Below are 14,951 nucleotides of genomic sequence, written 5' to 3'. Positions count from 1 at the left end.
CTCTTACTTAACCATGACCACCAGCTATCAAATCCAGGAAATTCAAGAAAGAAGATGGTAGAGAACAGGCAGGCCTGCCCTCTACAACCTCTACAGAATTAGCTGGGAAATACTTGGTAACAGCTCTCAGTTAGGTGTTTGATATCTCAGTATCTCAAGATGTAATAGCAAAGTCAATGGGGAAATTTGTAAAGTAGAAGGGAAAGTCCAGAGTCCATTTCATATAGAGTTACTCATCTGCCAACTGGTTGGGAGCCAACTCTTAGCAGAAAGTGGCTATCATCTCTGCAGCCATCTCGGGGTATTTACTTACAGGTGGATGCTTTTCTGCCCTGATGAGAGATTTGTTTTCCTAACGTGATGTTTTTGCAGGAAGCCCACCACACCTGAATACACTCTGATAACATCTTGGTTTTCTCCTATACATCCTGGACTTGTGGATAAATGTCTCCAGCTGCACCCCTCCCCCCCAGCTTGTGCTTATATACCCATAGTTGCCTTTCAATAAAGAAGACTTGAGACTTAAGCAGACAGACTGTCTTTTCTTCACTCTTCAACTCTCTTGCAGTCTCTCAGTCACCACTCTCTCTCTTGAGGACCACATTGACAGACCAGAGGATCGGGTCACCAACTCAATACTAACCACTTGTGTTATCTGCCTCACCCCACCCCCAATCATAGGAGTAACTATTATACTAATGTATACAATATTGTGAGGATTCCCTCTGGGCACACCTGATGGCTGGAGCTTGAGGCAGCCAGTCCCATTGCATCCACAACCAGGAAGCAGAGAGTGCTGGTGGCCTCCCTTTTTTCCTCCTTCCTGTGCAGCCCAGGACCCCAACCCATGGGATGGTGTCACTCTGATGAACATTGTCTTCTTACCTCAACCCAATATAGAAGCTCCCTCACAGCATGCCCTGCTTTGACCTGGATAACTTGGCTCTGGAAACCTGACCAGGGTTGAGAGGTAATGAAGAAACTATCAGGTTCACAGACCCCTGTATAGAAAAGCTGGGCTCAAGTGCCAGTGGGCTCTGATGCAGATGTACCAGCAGCATCCTGGAAAGAGTGTGCATTGATTGTACACGGCTGTAGAGGAGGGAGGGTAGCCAATCTGGGCAGGAGGTCTGTGTAGGGGAGCAGTCATCTTGCAAGAGGAAGCTGTGGCTAACAGTTTCTGCATACAGAGGTTTCAGCTAAAGGTCAGTGGTTCCTCTATTTTCAAAGGTCTTGGATATTTCTGCAATGCTCTTCCTTTGTCTTGTCAGATCAGGGTCTTAGGCAGAACCCTACTGCTGAGGTACAACACCATCACTGAGAGGAAGAGCTTTAATAAAAAGAAAACCTGGGAGCTGAGAGTGTAGTTCAGCATGGAGGGTCACATAAGATTACATTAGAAAGCAGACAGACACTCAAACAAGAAAAAAACAAAACAAAAACAAACAAACAAAAAACCCAACGCTAATAAAAAAAGTAAACACAAAACATCATTTAATTAAAAAAACAACAACAATAACAAAAAAAAATGTTTAGAAAGTAACCTGTCTTCAGTGTGTTTTGAAAGACAGCATAGAGTGGAGGGTTAGCTAAATGGGAGCACAAGAAGACAAGATGAAGTCACAGAGAGGACATTGACTTGCTCATGTCACTACAAGATCTCTGACAAAGGCCCTGAGAGCCAATTTGCTCTGGGTGGGAAATAATGAGCGCCCTGCTGAGCTGTGCTTTCCCAGTCCTCTGTGAGAGATTAGAGATAAATACAGGAAGAAGGAGGAGACAGAAAGGAAGGAAGGGCATGTGGGTGGGAGTGGGTATAAGAGACACCAACTCTTAGTCTGTTTTATCAAACACCATTAAACTTACCTTAATGACAAGGAATTAATTTTTAATTCCCCCCAGCTTAAAAGACTTTAAGGTAAATACCCTCTCCCACCTTTGTCTACCCAAAGGCCCAGCTGCATTCTCAGAATTTAAAGAACTAAAGAAGCTGGCTCCTTCCCCTTTCCTTCATTTTCTTTGTGCAAATGATCCTTTTGAAACTAGTTAATGTTAGACTGGACTACAGCTCACATATATTTGTGTAAAACACTCACCATAATCAAGAGCCTGGTGCACTCTCCATTCAGAGCGCACTCTTTTGATCAACAGAAAGGCTTTGCCTTGTCCAGAAACTTCAGGCAGAGTGCTGGTCCCTTGTATTATGACATCAAACTTAATAATTTAGCAGGGTGGAGGGAAGAAGGAAAAGGTTTAGAGATTCTTCTCAGACAGAAGCAGTAAGCCACAGAGCAGCAAAGGACTGGCTTTTCTAGAAAATGAGAGAAATCCTCAGGGGACAGAAACAAGGAAAGGTGTCAGGACACTAAAGCCCAAAGCAGGTCTGGGCACAGATGGCCAAGACTGAAGTTATTGCTTAATAGAAGGATCCATGTTCCCAAAGGAGCCAAGCTGAGCTCTCTGTGCTTCAGCATTGAGCCCCTCAGGTGGCTGCAGCCTCAAGCACCTTCCATTCCATTTGCAAGAAGCTCTTCTGTGCTGCCATGGTGCTAATGGTGAACTGAAGGAGTGCAGGAGACGGAGGGTGTGCAGTGACTAGGGGTTGCCCACTGTCCTCCAGATCAGGCTTCCTGGATGGAACTGTCCTGCCAAGCCTCCTGGAAGGAAAGAGGTGTGCTTGAAGAAGTTGTCTTCCTAGGGCTTCCTTCCTTCCTGTTTTCCTTCCTTCCTTTTCTTTCTTCCTTCTTTGCTTTCTTTCTCACTTTCTTTTTATTTCCTCTCTCTCTCTCTCTCTCTCTCTCTCTCTCTGTATGTATGTATGTATGTGTGTGTAATGTTTTCTGTGGAAGTGTGAGAAGCATTTCTGTACCTTAAAAACTCTCTGGGGAGGCTTGATGAATCTGTGTGAGGCAGGGGGATGAAGGGGACTGCATGCTTGTGGGCAGAGGAGAAGCCAGGAGATGGATCTCAGTGGGCCTGAAAGAAGCAAACAACCTACTTCAAAGTCATGGCAGCCATTGTTCCTCTTGATCAGTCCCATCGAGTAAGACTCCCCACCTCTCCTCTCACCCCTCTCCACCCCTACATCAACTCCAAGAAGAGATGATTCAAACATCCAAGCCCTGGGTTGAGGTCAAGCAGACACACAGTCCCCTTTTCCAGATGGTTGCCCTGACTGGCAAGTCCAGCAGGTGGAGTCACAGCCCTGTCTCCAGGACACACAGACCTTATCTCCTAAACCATCTCAGACTACTGACACTATCCATTTTCTTCAGTTCCAAGGAAGGAGGCTCATTCACCAGATGCCCTTTCCCACTTTATCAGTTCTAAGTCTTCCTAAATGGATCAGATGTTGCCCAGTGTGCCAGAAGAAACAATGTGGCACTCTCACTCTCTCTTTGTGTGTATGCTGTTGGTGGTGGTGGTGTTACAACAGACCGAACTATCTTTCAACTATAGTTGTTTCCAGGTCTCTTTCAGTCACTTTGGGGAAAATTTACCTGTCTCTGGCAACATTTCCCTCCAGAGCAGGCACCAGTGTCCCCAACCCAAAGCTGAGGGGCCACTCACTTGTCCCAGCTCATTCTTTGCAGCTCACCTCCCAGGATTTCTGTGTGAAATGACCCTTTGTTATGAAAAATCAGGAGGAGGGAGGATGCTGGCAGTTGGAACTGCTCTTATAAAGCAGAAGGTGAGCGAGTGAATTAGGGGAAATTTTGGAGCAAATTGTGATGAGGAGAATTTCATGGGAAAAAAACCACACCCATATACTTAAAGTTTGGTGAAAAGAAAGGAGAATTTGGATAGAAAAAAGTTAGAAGGAGAAACACCCACACTGGGCACTGTACACTTACCATATAACAAGTGCCTGCATGTGACCAGGATGAATGTTAATGACAAATGAAAAAGGAAATTTAGTCCAGTGAAGGAATGTCTTGACCTCCTTAAAGAAACAACTTCAGTGTGAAAAAGACAAGCAAACATTGACCTCTGAACTCAAGCTATAAAACGTCTTCCAACAACAGGGCCAGACAGTTTTGGCAACAGAAGCTGAAACCAGCCTTAGCTACTCAGCTTTGTGGACCCACAGCCTGTCATAACATTGGGCACCTCATCTCTGGAACTGAAGAAAACGGATAGAGTCAGCATTCTGAGGTGGGGTAGGAGATAAGGTCTGTGTGTCCTGGAGACAGGGCTGTGACTGTACCTGCTGGAATCACAGGAAAGTCAGGTCGAACATCTAGAAAGGGAGGTTGTGTGTCTGTTTTATCTTTAACCTGAACTTTCTGGAGTGATCCTAGCAGATTCCATAGGAAATGGAGACAGAGACATTCCATCTCATGTTTATCCATGAGGCCATGCTAATCTCTGAGACAGGTGTTGGCAATTTCTCCCTTTGCTCTCTTCCTTCTATGTAGCTAGGGTGGCTTAGGCTCTCCCACACTGTCATCTCTCTGAGAAGCAGATGTTACAGGCAATGGTCTCAATCTGGACAGTGGCTCTTGGGGTTTAAGGGAGGTTGTGATTTTCTTTGATTATTATCCATGTTTTTGTTTGCTGTTTTTCTTTATTATCATGGTTTACGTTTATTGTGTTGGTGGGTGCACACATACCACAGCACAATGTGTGAGGTCATGTATGTGGAGGTCAATGGACAACTTACAGAAGTTGGTTCCCACCTTCTGCCATATGGATTCTGCAGCTCAAATTCAGATCATTAGCAGTGCCTTTTATCACTGCTGTGATAAAATAGGGCAAAACCAACGTGTATAAGAATGGGTTATTTTGACTTACAGCTCCAGGCAGACACTGGGACACAGTCCAGCATCTGTCAAAGTTATGACAGCAGACATGGAAGCCATACTAGTAGGAAAAGAGCTACTCACATTGCATCCACACTCAGAAAGCAGACAATGAGCCAGGCATGAGGATAAGCTATGGAGCCTCAAGACTTAACTTCAAAGACCTATTCCACTACCTTCTGAAAACAACAGGGGTCAGGGGCCCTCAGTGTTTGGACACACAGATTCCTGTGTGATTTGGGAACCTAATTAAGACAAAGCATTAGAACCAATTCCCAACAGAAAGGATGAGATGTTGGGATATAGAAAGTGTTAACTCAGGAATACCAGAGGGAGTGTGTGCTAGCCCCAGGGAGGTTTGGAAGTGCCCAACCACTGAGCTAGTAAGGCATATCAAAAATCAGCCAGCATGTGTGTGTCTTTCATTCATGAATCCAGGTCTCTTGAGCAACTTCAGAGCTATGAATGCTCCCACTGGGAGCTCAGAGCAGACTAACAATTTACCACTACACTTAACCACTGAGTCCTCTCTCCAATCCCTCTTAAATTTCTGTTTAGTGTTATAGGGGGATGTGGAAAACAGAGGTCAGCTTTGTGGAATCTATTCTCTTTTTCCATCTTTACATGGGTCCTAGGAATCAAATTCGGGTTGCCAGACATGAATAGCAAGGGCCTTTGCTGGTTGGTCCACCACCTCCCTCCACCCTCACCCTTATCTCTATATTCCTTAGTAGCAGGATTCACATTGTTAAGACCTAGTTAAAATAGCAAGGCCAAGATGGAATGTTAAGGCCTAAGTAAAAATATTAAGGCCTAGGTAACTGTTTCCTGGCTGACCTGTTATTTTGTGCTGTTACTAATATTATAAGGAAACTTTCTCATGTGTTGTTTCTGCTGTAAGTAGGAATTTTTCTCATGCCAAGTTGATTAAATATTCTTTTATGTTCTGTGCCCTTGGAAATCATGATAAAAGTCAATAGAACTGCTTTGTATAGGTGCCCACATAAGCTTAAACCCGAACAAACCACTCAGCAGCACTTCCTGCACCTGTGTATAACCCCTTATGGTATTTACTTTTATACATTGTGCCTGGGATGGAACCCAACATAAGAGAGACACCTGCATCGATTTATATTAAGATTTCCATTTTGAGTAAGGGTCAAATAAAGTTCAAGTTGCCAGGACCTCTGCTTCCCTGCTCTCTCCCTCTCTCTGCCTTCCCACAATAGATGCCTTAAAACCAGGAACTGCCTCTTCTAAACGCACATGCTGAGCTGGAGCAATGGAGCAGGCATTCCTGTAAGGAGGTGCTTGCTCAGAACCTCCCACCAGGAGATCTCTCTGTGTTCCCAGCCACCACCACCACCAACCTGCCCACTGAGGAAGCCACCTAAGCTGGCCAGACAACTCCTCCCCATGTGAACTGAGCCAGTGCTCCCTCTTCCTGGACATTTCCCTTCAGGCCCCAGACCAGAGTCTGCCTGAGCGTCCCCCCTCCCAGTCACCCCCACTTTAGTCTCAGGTCTTCAGGGTCATCCAGTGGCATCTGCAGTGTCCAAGCCTGAGAACCTGACACCCCTGGACTCTGTGTGGACCACAGACTCCAGAACGAGGTCTTCCACAGCGCCCAGAGCTGTCTTTGGTGCCCAACAGTCTGAACACAACTCTGTCAGGTCTGCAGGAACATGTGTCACCAGATCTGGCTAGTAAACACATCCTTTTCAAAACAAAAAGATAAATAAGAGAAATTGATGCTGGATTATATTTTCAAAATCTCTTTAGAGGCTGACATCTTGATTCCAAATCTGATTTTTATCTGTACTGTTCTACATCATTGTTCTGTTGAATTATACAAAGTTGGGTTCATACACATAAGCAGTGGAAAGAGAAGAGCTGACACACAGCTACCACAGAAGAGTTGATGGACCACCAGGGTTATTGGTCCACACATGATGTAATCAGCGACAGCCACTGGGATCCACTGTTAGCTCACTGGGAGAACCTTGACACTCAGAAACATTGTCTTGAGAGTGTTGAGGGATAAAGATGGAGACCTTTCCCACTCCTCTCATTCTTGAGACAGTAGGGTTTGGCCCTGCTGCCACCGGAGTAGAATATGCTAGAAAAGACCAATTACTAGATATAGACTTATTGGTTTATTTAGTTATTTACTTGATTTACTGATACTGTTTGTACTGCCTGTTTGTCAAGCACGACTTCACCTGCTACCTGAAACAGAATGGCCTGGAGAAATGGCAAGGGTCTGCTAAATTTAACCTTTGGACTGCCAGGGATGCTTCTGTAATCTCTTGCTTGCTTATCTGCCCAACCTTGTGGTCCTAGAGTATAAAATGAGAATAAAAGCCAACCCAACCCTGAGAGCCTTCCAGGATTTATTCTAGCTTCAGTCCACAGGTGACACCACCTCTCTTCTGGTCTCATTGGTGTCAGTGTGCTGATTTCAGAAAGATTGTCACAAAACCAACATCTTACCAATGCATGTGGGACTTTTGCCTGAAGATAGACCAAGACAGAAGAGATAGAGGGGTGGCGAAGTAACGGATTCTGCTTTCACCATCTGAGTTATGATAAGCGGCTTGTTAACTCATAACAACACCTTATTGCTTAGTGCCTTTTATCTAACATGTTCTGGGGACATCAGAATGACAACGGTTTTTGTTTTTTTGGTTTTTTTTTGGTTTTTTTTTTTTTTGGAGGATCGAGTTTCAAGGCACAAGAAGGCATGATTTTATAATAAACTTTGAACGAGAACACATGATGTATAGTTTTGTTATTATCACATGAACATTCATGAATAGAGAAAGGTATTTAATGACTGCTCATGCAAGTATATAATGCTTCAGGCACAAGCTGCCCTTACTCCACCGAGATCTCATTCCTTACCCCACCCCTCTTCTCAGTGCTTTCCAAGCTGTGTCATCTCACCATCTCTTAACACTCCATACCACTGCAAATCAGCAAGAGAGCTCACGTACACCAATTCAAAGTCCATTTGGGTCAACTGCTCCTGCCATGATTCCAACACTTTGGGAGGAAAAAGGCAGAAGACTCAGGCTGGCCTGAAATACATGCTGAGAAAACAAGAGGGGGTTGAGGCAGGCAGATTTCTGAGTTCAAGGCCAGCCTGGTCTACAAAGTGAGGTCCAGGACTGCCAGGGCTATACAGAGAAACCCTGTCTCAAAATGACCAAAAAAAAAAAAAAAAAAAAAAAGAAAGAAAGAAACCTTAAAGAACCACAACTCCAAGGAGAAGAGCTGACAGGAGAGAGAAAATGGGACAGGCCTGAACAGGCAACCAGTGCTAGTATGCTAAGCCTGTTTGTCCCTCCTGTACCCTGAGTGAAGTATCTGCTTTTTATTTAACCCAAAAACCTGGTGATCAGTTCATGTTTGCTAAGACAGACAGCTTCTTCAAACTTGTCCATAGCAATGTTGTCATAAGCTTACCTAATTTCCACTAGCTGACTGGTTTTTGTGCCTAGCTCTATACTGTTCTTCCTGAAAGTTCACAGTCAAAAAAAGGGGGATGATGTGGCCACGAACTACAAAGCAAAGGATAAGGTCGCCAGGTAGGAGCAGAGACCTGATGCCCATACCTGTGTTCTGACTGAACTACACTGTGCCTTTTATGTTTTTAAATTAACTACAAATATAAAGATTTACTGTTTTCTTAGCTCACTGGCTAAGAGCACTGACTGCTCTTACAGGGTTCCTGAGTTTGATTCCCAGAAAACACATGGTGGCTCACAACTACCTATAATGGAATCTGATGCTCACTTCTGGTTTGTCAGAAAATGGTGACAGTGTACTTACATATATTAAATAAATAAATAAATAAACATTTACAGTTTTCAACATAAAATAATCTTTATTTCTGCCTTGTGAGAAATCAGAAAGTTTGCACAGTGTGGATCTAAATTTCCCAGATGCTGTGCCCAACAGAATCTGAACGAGATGCTTTCTTCAGTGGCATCAGACATAGTGGCACAAGCTTTTACCCCAACACTTGAGAAGCAGAGTCAAGTGGCTCTGTCTGAGTCTGAGGCCAGCCTGATCTACACAGAAAATATCAAACCACCCAGGGCTAAATAGTGAGACCTGTTGTTCAGAAAACAAACCAACAAATAAAACAAACCAAAAACAGTCCTCAGCCCCTGAGTAGATGGGAGGTAGTTTATTCAGTAATCCAGCACTTGGGAGGCAATGCCAAGAATAGTACTAGTTCAAAGAGAGTGACCTGGCTGAAGACAAATCAGACAGAAGTTGGACAGTTGGTGGCACCTACAGACTCGTGCTGGGTAAGGGCCATACACTGAACAGGACCAGAGCTCCTGATCCCTTGAGTCCCCCAAAACACCATGAAACTGAAGAGAGTGTTTTATTGATAAAAATGAGAATAAAAGTCTTGTAGGTTAGGGAAGGAGGCAAGAGCAAGTGTGTCCTAGAGACTAACATGCAGCCTTTAAATGACTGTCCCCAGGACTTATCCTAACTGCTTTCATCTCTAGTGTGTTCTAAGCAGCCATATCCCAGGACAGTGTCATCAAAGGGGAAGGCTGCTGAACATGGAAGGACAACCACACTGGGATGATCTCTCATTTCAGAGTGAAGCAGCACCCTACACACACCATTACCGGTAACCCTATTAACAGAGTGAGGAGCCTGGGCAGTCCATTGACTGCCAACTCCAGTTGTTAAGTTACAACATTCTTAGTCTAGTAAAGAGACTCTAGATGAAAAGGTTCCAGTGGGAAGAACATCCACATCTGTGTTTTCTGTGTTACAGAAGAAAATGAGGCCATCTCTATGCCAGGTCCTCCTTTCCCAGGCCCCACACCAGCACAGGACTACAGGCCCGCTCCTGCCCTCTGCTGACCACAAGGAGGTCTTACAGACCTCATTCTGAGCTAGCTCTCAGCCCAACCTTTCTTAGCATCATGAAGGTGCCCAGCTTCAGCCTCTTCTTCTCTTTCTGAGACTGCACACTCTGCAAGTGATCTCCACCACAATTCTGAAGTTGTTAGAGTGCAGTGTGACCCTCAAATCGGAGAGTCACCAGTCCTATATCGTGTCAGCCTGGAACATCACCCCCGATTCTGATCTTCGGTTGTGAAATGTAGGATCTGTAATAAAAGACCTCATAGATTCCTTCCATCTCAGAATCTCTCTAGTGCTTTGAGTCACTGAATAAATGAGGGTGCACGTGCATATGTTTGCATGTGTGTGGGGGGGGGGAACAACTATGAAGGGAAACAGAACATCATTTAATTTTAGTGTCAGGGATATCATCCCGTCAGTTGGCTTTCTTGTTTGGGTGTCTGTGGTAGAGAAACACCCACGATGGGAGGCATGTGTTAAAGCAATGCTGCTCAAAGTCATGGGAGAAAAAAGGAGGACAGGAAAGGGCACTGTGTCCCACAAAATCCTTCAAGGGCAAGCACACGGCATCCTAGCTTCTTGCTGCTGAGTCTTACTTCCTAAAGCTGAGCATCCACTCACAGCAGCACAGGCTGCTTACAACCTGGCTCATAAGCTGGGTCTGGAAGTGCAAGCCTGGGACCCTAGAACTTCCAGCCTGAGGCAGAAGGACAGAAAAAATTGAATCCAATTTGGGTTTCTAAGCAAGTTCAAACCAAACCCAGGCTACAGAGTGACACCCTACTCAACACTCCTTAGACCCCCAAAAGATTAGTTCCTAAAAACAGGTTCCTGTGACAGTTTTACAAATGTTGTCCACTGTCATTTCCATAGACAGTCGGAGCACTTGACAGAGCTGTGTCAAATACTCCACTGACACTGGGCATCTGTCAGTCAGAGGTCAAGAGCAGTCATTGCAAGAGGATCTCAGGGTTGGAGAAATTCCAAGTTTTGGAAACAATCTCTCATCAATGGAATCTGCATAAAAAACATCTATCAATTGGGAAAGCAAAATAGTCACTGTAGCTTATAGGTCAAGTGCAAAAGTATTTCTTGAGATATTATTATGATATTCATCAAGATTGGAAAGAAAAACCCAAGACTTACTATTGGAATATAACTCTGGCTGTACTTCACAACAAACCCGGGAACAGGTCTGGAGATGTGTCAGTGGGTGGGAGTGCAAGAGAGGTTTGGATAACAAAAAACTTAGAGAGGCTTTTAAACTATGGAAGCCAAAACTCTCTATCTATGTGACGCTAGGGATGTAGATCACTGGCAGTTTATATCTCTATATTGCAAAAGGCCTGGTTCAAACTCCAGTACAAAGAAAAACAGAAATCAAAATTCTGTTAGAGTTATTGCATTTTTTTTAGCATTGGCTTATAGTAACTCTGGCATCTTAGATAAAGAGATGTTTTCTGAGGGTCCATGTTGTAAAACTAGGCCATCAGTAGTAGCTCTGGAACAAATGAGGGTGGATGGAAATGTAGAAAGGAATCTTATACAGAAAACAATCAGAAAAATACTATGAACTATGCTGTGAGTACAGAGTTTTGTTATAACAGTGTTCCTATATGCAATATTTAAACTTTACCTTTTAACTTTCACATGTGTGTGCACTCACATATGCCATGTGTGTACAGGTACTAACAAAAGGCAAACAGGTGTCCAATTCCCCTGGACCTAGAGTTATCTCAAGTTCTGGCTTCTTCGTGACAAACTGGGATCCTCTGGAAGAAGAGGAATCTGGAAGAGCGGAAGTTCTCTTAACCACTGTCATCTCACTGATCTCTAAGGCCTATTTTTACTAATGTGTTTCTGTGTGTCTGTGCACATGTGTATGAACATGCCAACAGATGCTATTAAAAGACATGATATGTCCTGGGATGAAGTTACAGGCAATTTTAAGCCATCCAGCTCAGGTGCTGAAACCAACCTTGGGTCCTCTGGGAGAGCATAAAGTACTCCTAACAACTGAGCCATCTCTGCAGACCTCACCATCATATAATTTTAAAGATGCAAGACAGAAGGTAAATAGCTCTTATGATTCAGGCTACCCAAGACTTTCTAAAAGTGTGTAGTCGGGCTAATAGAAAACTTGTCTGTCCCTTACTGAAAACAGTCGCAAAGCCTACAGCCAATCAAAAGGCAATAAGAGATTTCTGTGTAGAATTCCAATTCAGAATTAAAACAGCCCTGCACAAGAGGGCTTGGAATTTCTTCCTTACAATGGAGCCAGCAGCACCATGGCTTGGCCAAGTGAAGAAACAGAAGGCTGGTTGCACAAGCAGAAAATGTACCAATGTGTGGGTTCTGCACCAGCTCCACCCATAGAGCCTGCTGTATATCTATGGGCCCAAGTGGAGCTCACACATTATCCCTGATTTCCAGGACAACCAGCCCTCAGTTCCACGGGAGCCACAAAGCAGACAGGGTAAGACACTGACTGTCTATGCCTGGGACAGGGTGGGCAGGTGATGGGGCAGTGTTCAGGAAAAGTGGCACTATGAACCCACAGTGACAGCAAGGGCCTTCAGGAAGACATAGGGAAAACTGAGGCAAGGTGGGAGCAGTCACTTCTCTTCTGTCCTCACAGGAAACATGGGTCCGAAGCTGCTTGAGTCCCGACTTTGTCTCCTGCTGCTGCTAGGACTTGTCCTAATGCTTGCCTCATGCCTGGGTCAAACCCCTTCCCAGAAGTTTGCCATCCAGCATATCAATAATAATACCAACCTCCAATGTAATGTTGAAATGATGCGTATTAACAGGGCTAGAAGAACATGTAAGGGCTTAAATACTTTTCTTCATACAAGTTTTGCTAATGCTGTTGGTGTGTGTGGAAATCCAAGTGGCTTGTGCAGTGACAAGAGAAGTCAAAACTGTCATAATAGTTCATCTCGGGTACATATAACTGTCTGTAACATCACCAGTCGGGCAACAAATTATACCCAATGCAGATACCAATCAAGAAGATCATTGGAGTACTACACAGTTGCCTGTGACCCCAGAACTCCACAGGACAGTCCCATGTATCCAGTGGTTCCAGTTCACTTGGATGGGACATTTTAGCTCCAGTGCCAGCACTTTGCACCTTCGCTCATCTGCTACTGCCGAGATCATAGTAGTGAAGAGACAATTCCTCTGTCTGCGCTCCATATAACACATGTCCTCGTGAAACCTGTCACTTACTCCCTTTAATTTTGCTGAATAGATCTTTTCTAATTAATAAATACCTTTGCATACAAATCTAGATCTCTGGTATCTTTGTGTCTGTCAGTGTTGTGGAGAGAGGAAGGGGAAGAGACACACACAGAGAAGTGTGTGTATATGTGTGTGTGTGTGTGTGTGTGTGTGTGTGTGTGTGTGTGTGTGTGTTGAGGCAGGGCCTTATACCAATTGAGACATCTTCCCAGTCCCTGGAAACAAATGAATCTGAGAAGAGATGGGCATCTTTCCCGAAAGTTCCCACACAGCATCTTACCTGAAGTTTCTCTGTGGGAAAGAAGTGGCTGGCAGAGGAGACCAGGGAATTGGGATCTCTCTGTGAGGCTATCCCTTGCCCTCTCCTTGTATAGCTATCCTTAGATATCAATTGTGAGAACATTCAACACAAACCAGAAGGACAGACTCCAAGATAAGGGAACTGGAATCTGCACAGGAAAGAGATGAATAATGAGAGGTTCTGCCCTGGGGTTACAGATGATTGTAAGCTACTTGGGAACTAGGAATGAAACAAGCAGGTCCTCTGCAAGAGCAGTCAGAGTTCTTAACTGCTGAGATATCTCTCCACCTCAATGGATTTTTAAAAGTGGGGTGTGTGTGTGTGTGTGTGTGTGTGTGTGTGTGTATGTACTTATATGTAACCATACATGGATTTAGATGAAAAGCAAAGATGAAATCTTAAGGAAAGTGTAAAATAGGGGAGTAGAATACATGGAATAGGAAAGCAGAAGCTGGGACTGTGTGAAACCAGAGAACCTGCCACACAGGGTTAGGAAGTGCAAGACAGTTCAGAGAGGCAGAGGAATGAAGGAGAAATTATGATTACACAAGTGAGTGAAATGTCCATGATGAACACCACTACTTTGTATCTAACCTTTACACAGACAAGAAGCAGGAAGTGGATCTTCAAACTGTGCTTTCTGGGGTGGCCCATCCATCTGAGAAGACAGAGGCTCAGCATCCTGCTGCTGTGTCTTCCTGTCTCCTTTAGCTAACAGATTCCATAGGAAATGGAGACAGAGACATTCCTTCTCATGTTTATCCATGTGACAGTTCTTGTCTCTGAGATAGGTGTTGGCACTTTTCTCTGTATAGCTAGTGTGGCTTATGCTCTCCCACACTATCATCTCCCTGAGAAGATTATGTTACAGGCGATGATCTTAGTCTGGACAGGGGGTGATGGCATTTCATGGGGGTGGAGGTTTGTTTATTGTTTGATGTTTTATTTTAATGCTTTACATTTATTGTGTTGGTGGGAGCTCACATACAATAGCACGTATGTGGAAGAGATGTATGTGGTGGTCATGTATGTGGGTATCAAAGGAGAACTTACAGAACCTGGTTCCCTCTTCCACCACATGGACTCTGCAGCTCAAACTCGGGACATCAGCAGTGCTTTCATTTGCTGAGCCAATTCGTCGGTCTATTAAGAGAAATTTGAGAGCCTTCCATAGATCATAGGTGGGGGATTATTCCTCTATGTCCTCAGGTGGAATCTCTGCTTTGAGGCCGCTGATTTTAGCTTGAAACTATAACCCCAGGTATTAACATAAAAAATGTGACAGTCATTAGAGTTCTCAGAACCACCTCATAAGGTCCCTTCCACAGAGGATCCAACTATTCTGTGGATTTTACCAGGAGAAGCCAGATCCATTTAGGCTGAGTGTGTACAACTTTGTTTCCATATTCTTGTAGGGTTTTTGTACTTGCCCAAGTTCATAGTGTATTGTACTGAATCATCTGATTGACCTCAGAGTCTAACCCAGGACTCATGTAAGGAAAAGGCATAGAACAACCAAGGACTATATTTGGTGTCAGTTTGTGGAGTTATTCTAACACTCCTGGGGGCAACAAGAACAGATTCACCCATTTATCAGATGTTTTGAAAGACCAGGAAACATTCAGAGGCCCTAGCAGCAAGAATGTAGGTTAGCAGGTTCAGTGACGCTGCTCCAGGACCTGGCCAACCACAAAAGTTAGATTAAA

General features: G+C 44.3%; 1 protein-coding gene and 1 long non-coding RNA gene across 2 annotated transcripts; one reads left to right on the top strand and one right to left on the bottom strand.

The window, feature by feature from the left end:
* Positions 1-2,180: 2,180 nt before the first annotated feature.
* Positions 2,181-13,325, bottom strand: Gm32427. Its single transcript, XR_383383.4, has 3 exons — positions 13,225-13,325; positions 2,870-2,976; positions 2,181-2,657 (listed from the first exon to the last, which is right to left on the bottom strand). It is a non-coding gene; the product is annotated as a predicted gene, 32427 (long non-coding RNA).
* Ear1 (eosinophil-associated, ribonuclease A family, member 1) lies at positions 12,115-12,989 on the top strand. The gene is made up of 2 exons (NM_007894.2): positions 12,115-12,177; positions 12,340-12,989. The coding sequence occupies exon 2, from the start codon at positions 12,345-12,347 to the stop codon at positions 12,810-12,812; it is 468 nt and encodes a 155-aa protein (NP_031920.1). The 5' UTR covers positions 12,115-12,177; positions 12,340-12,344; the 3' UTR covers positions 12,813-12,989.
* Positions 13,326-14,951: the final 1,626 nt, after the last annotated feature.

Source organism: Mus musculus, chromosome 14 (assembly GCF_000001635.26).
Source record: "Mus musculus strain C57BL/6J chromosome 14, GRCm38.p6 C57BL/6J".
NCBI lineage: Eukaryota > Metazoa > Chordata > Mammalia > Rodentia > Muridae > Mus > Mus musculus.
This window is presented reverse-complemented; position numbering and strand designations above follow the sequence as displayed.

What these genes read in the sequence shown, in the direction of transcription:
- Ear1 (NM_007894.2), top strand. Translation starts at nt 12,345, where the DNA reads ATGGGTCCGAAGCTGCTTGAGTCCCGACTTTGTCTCCTGCTGCTGCTA.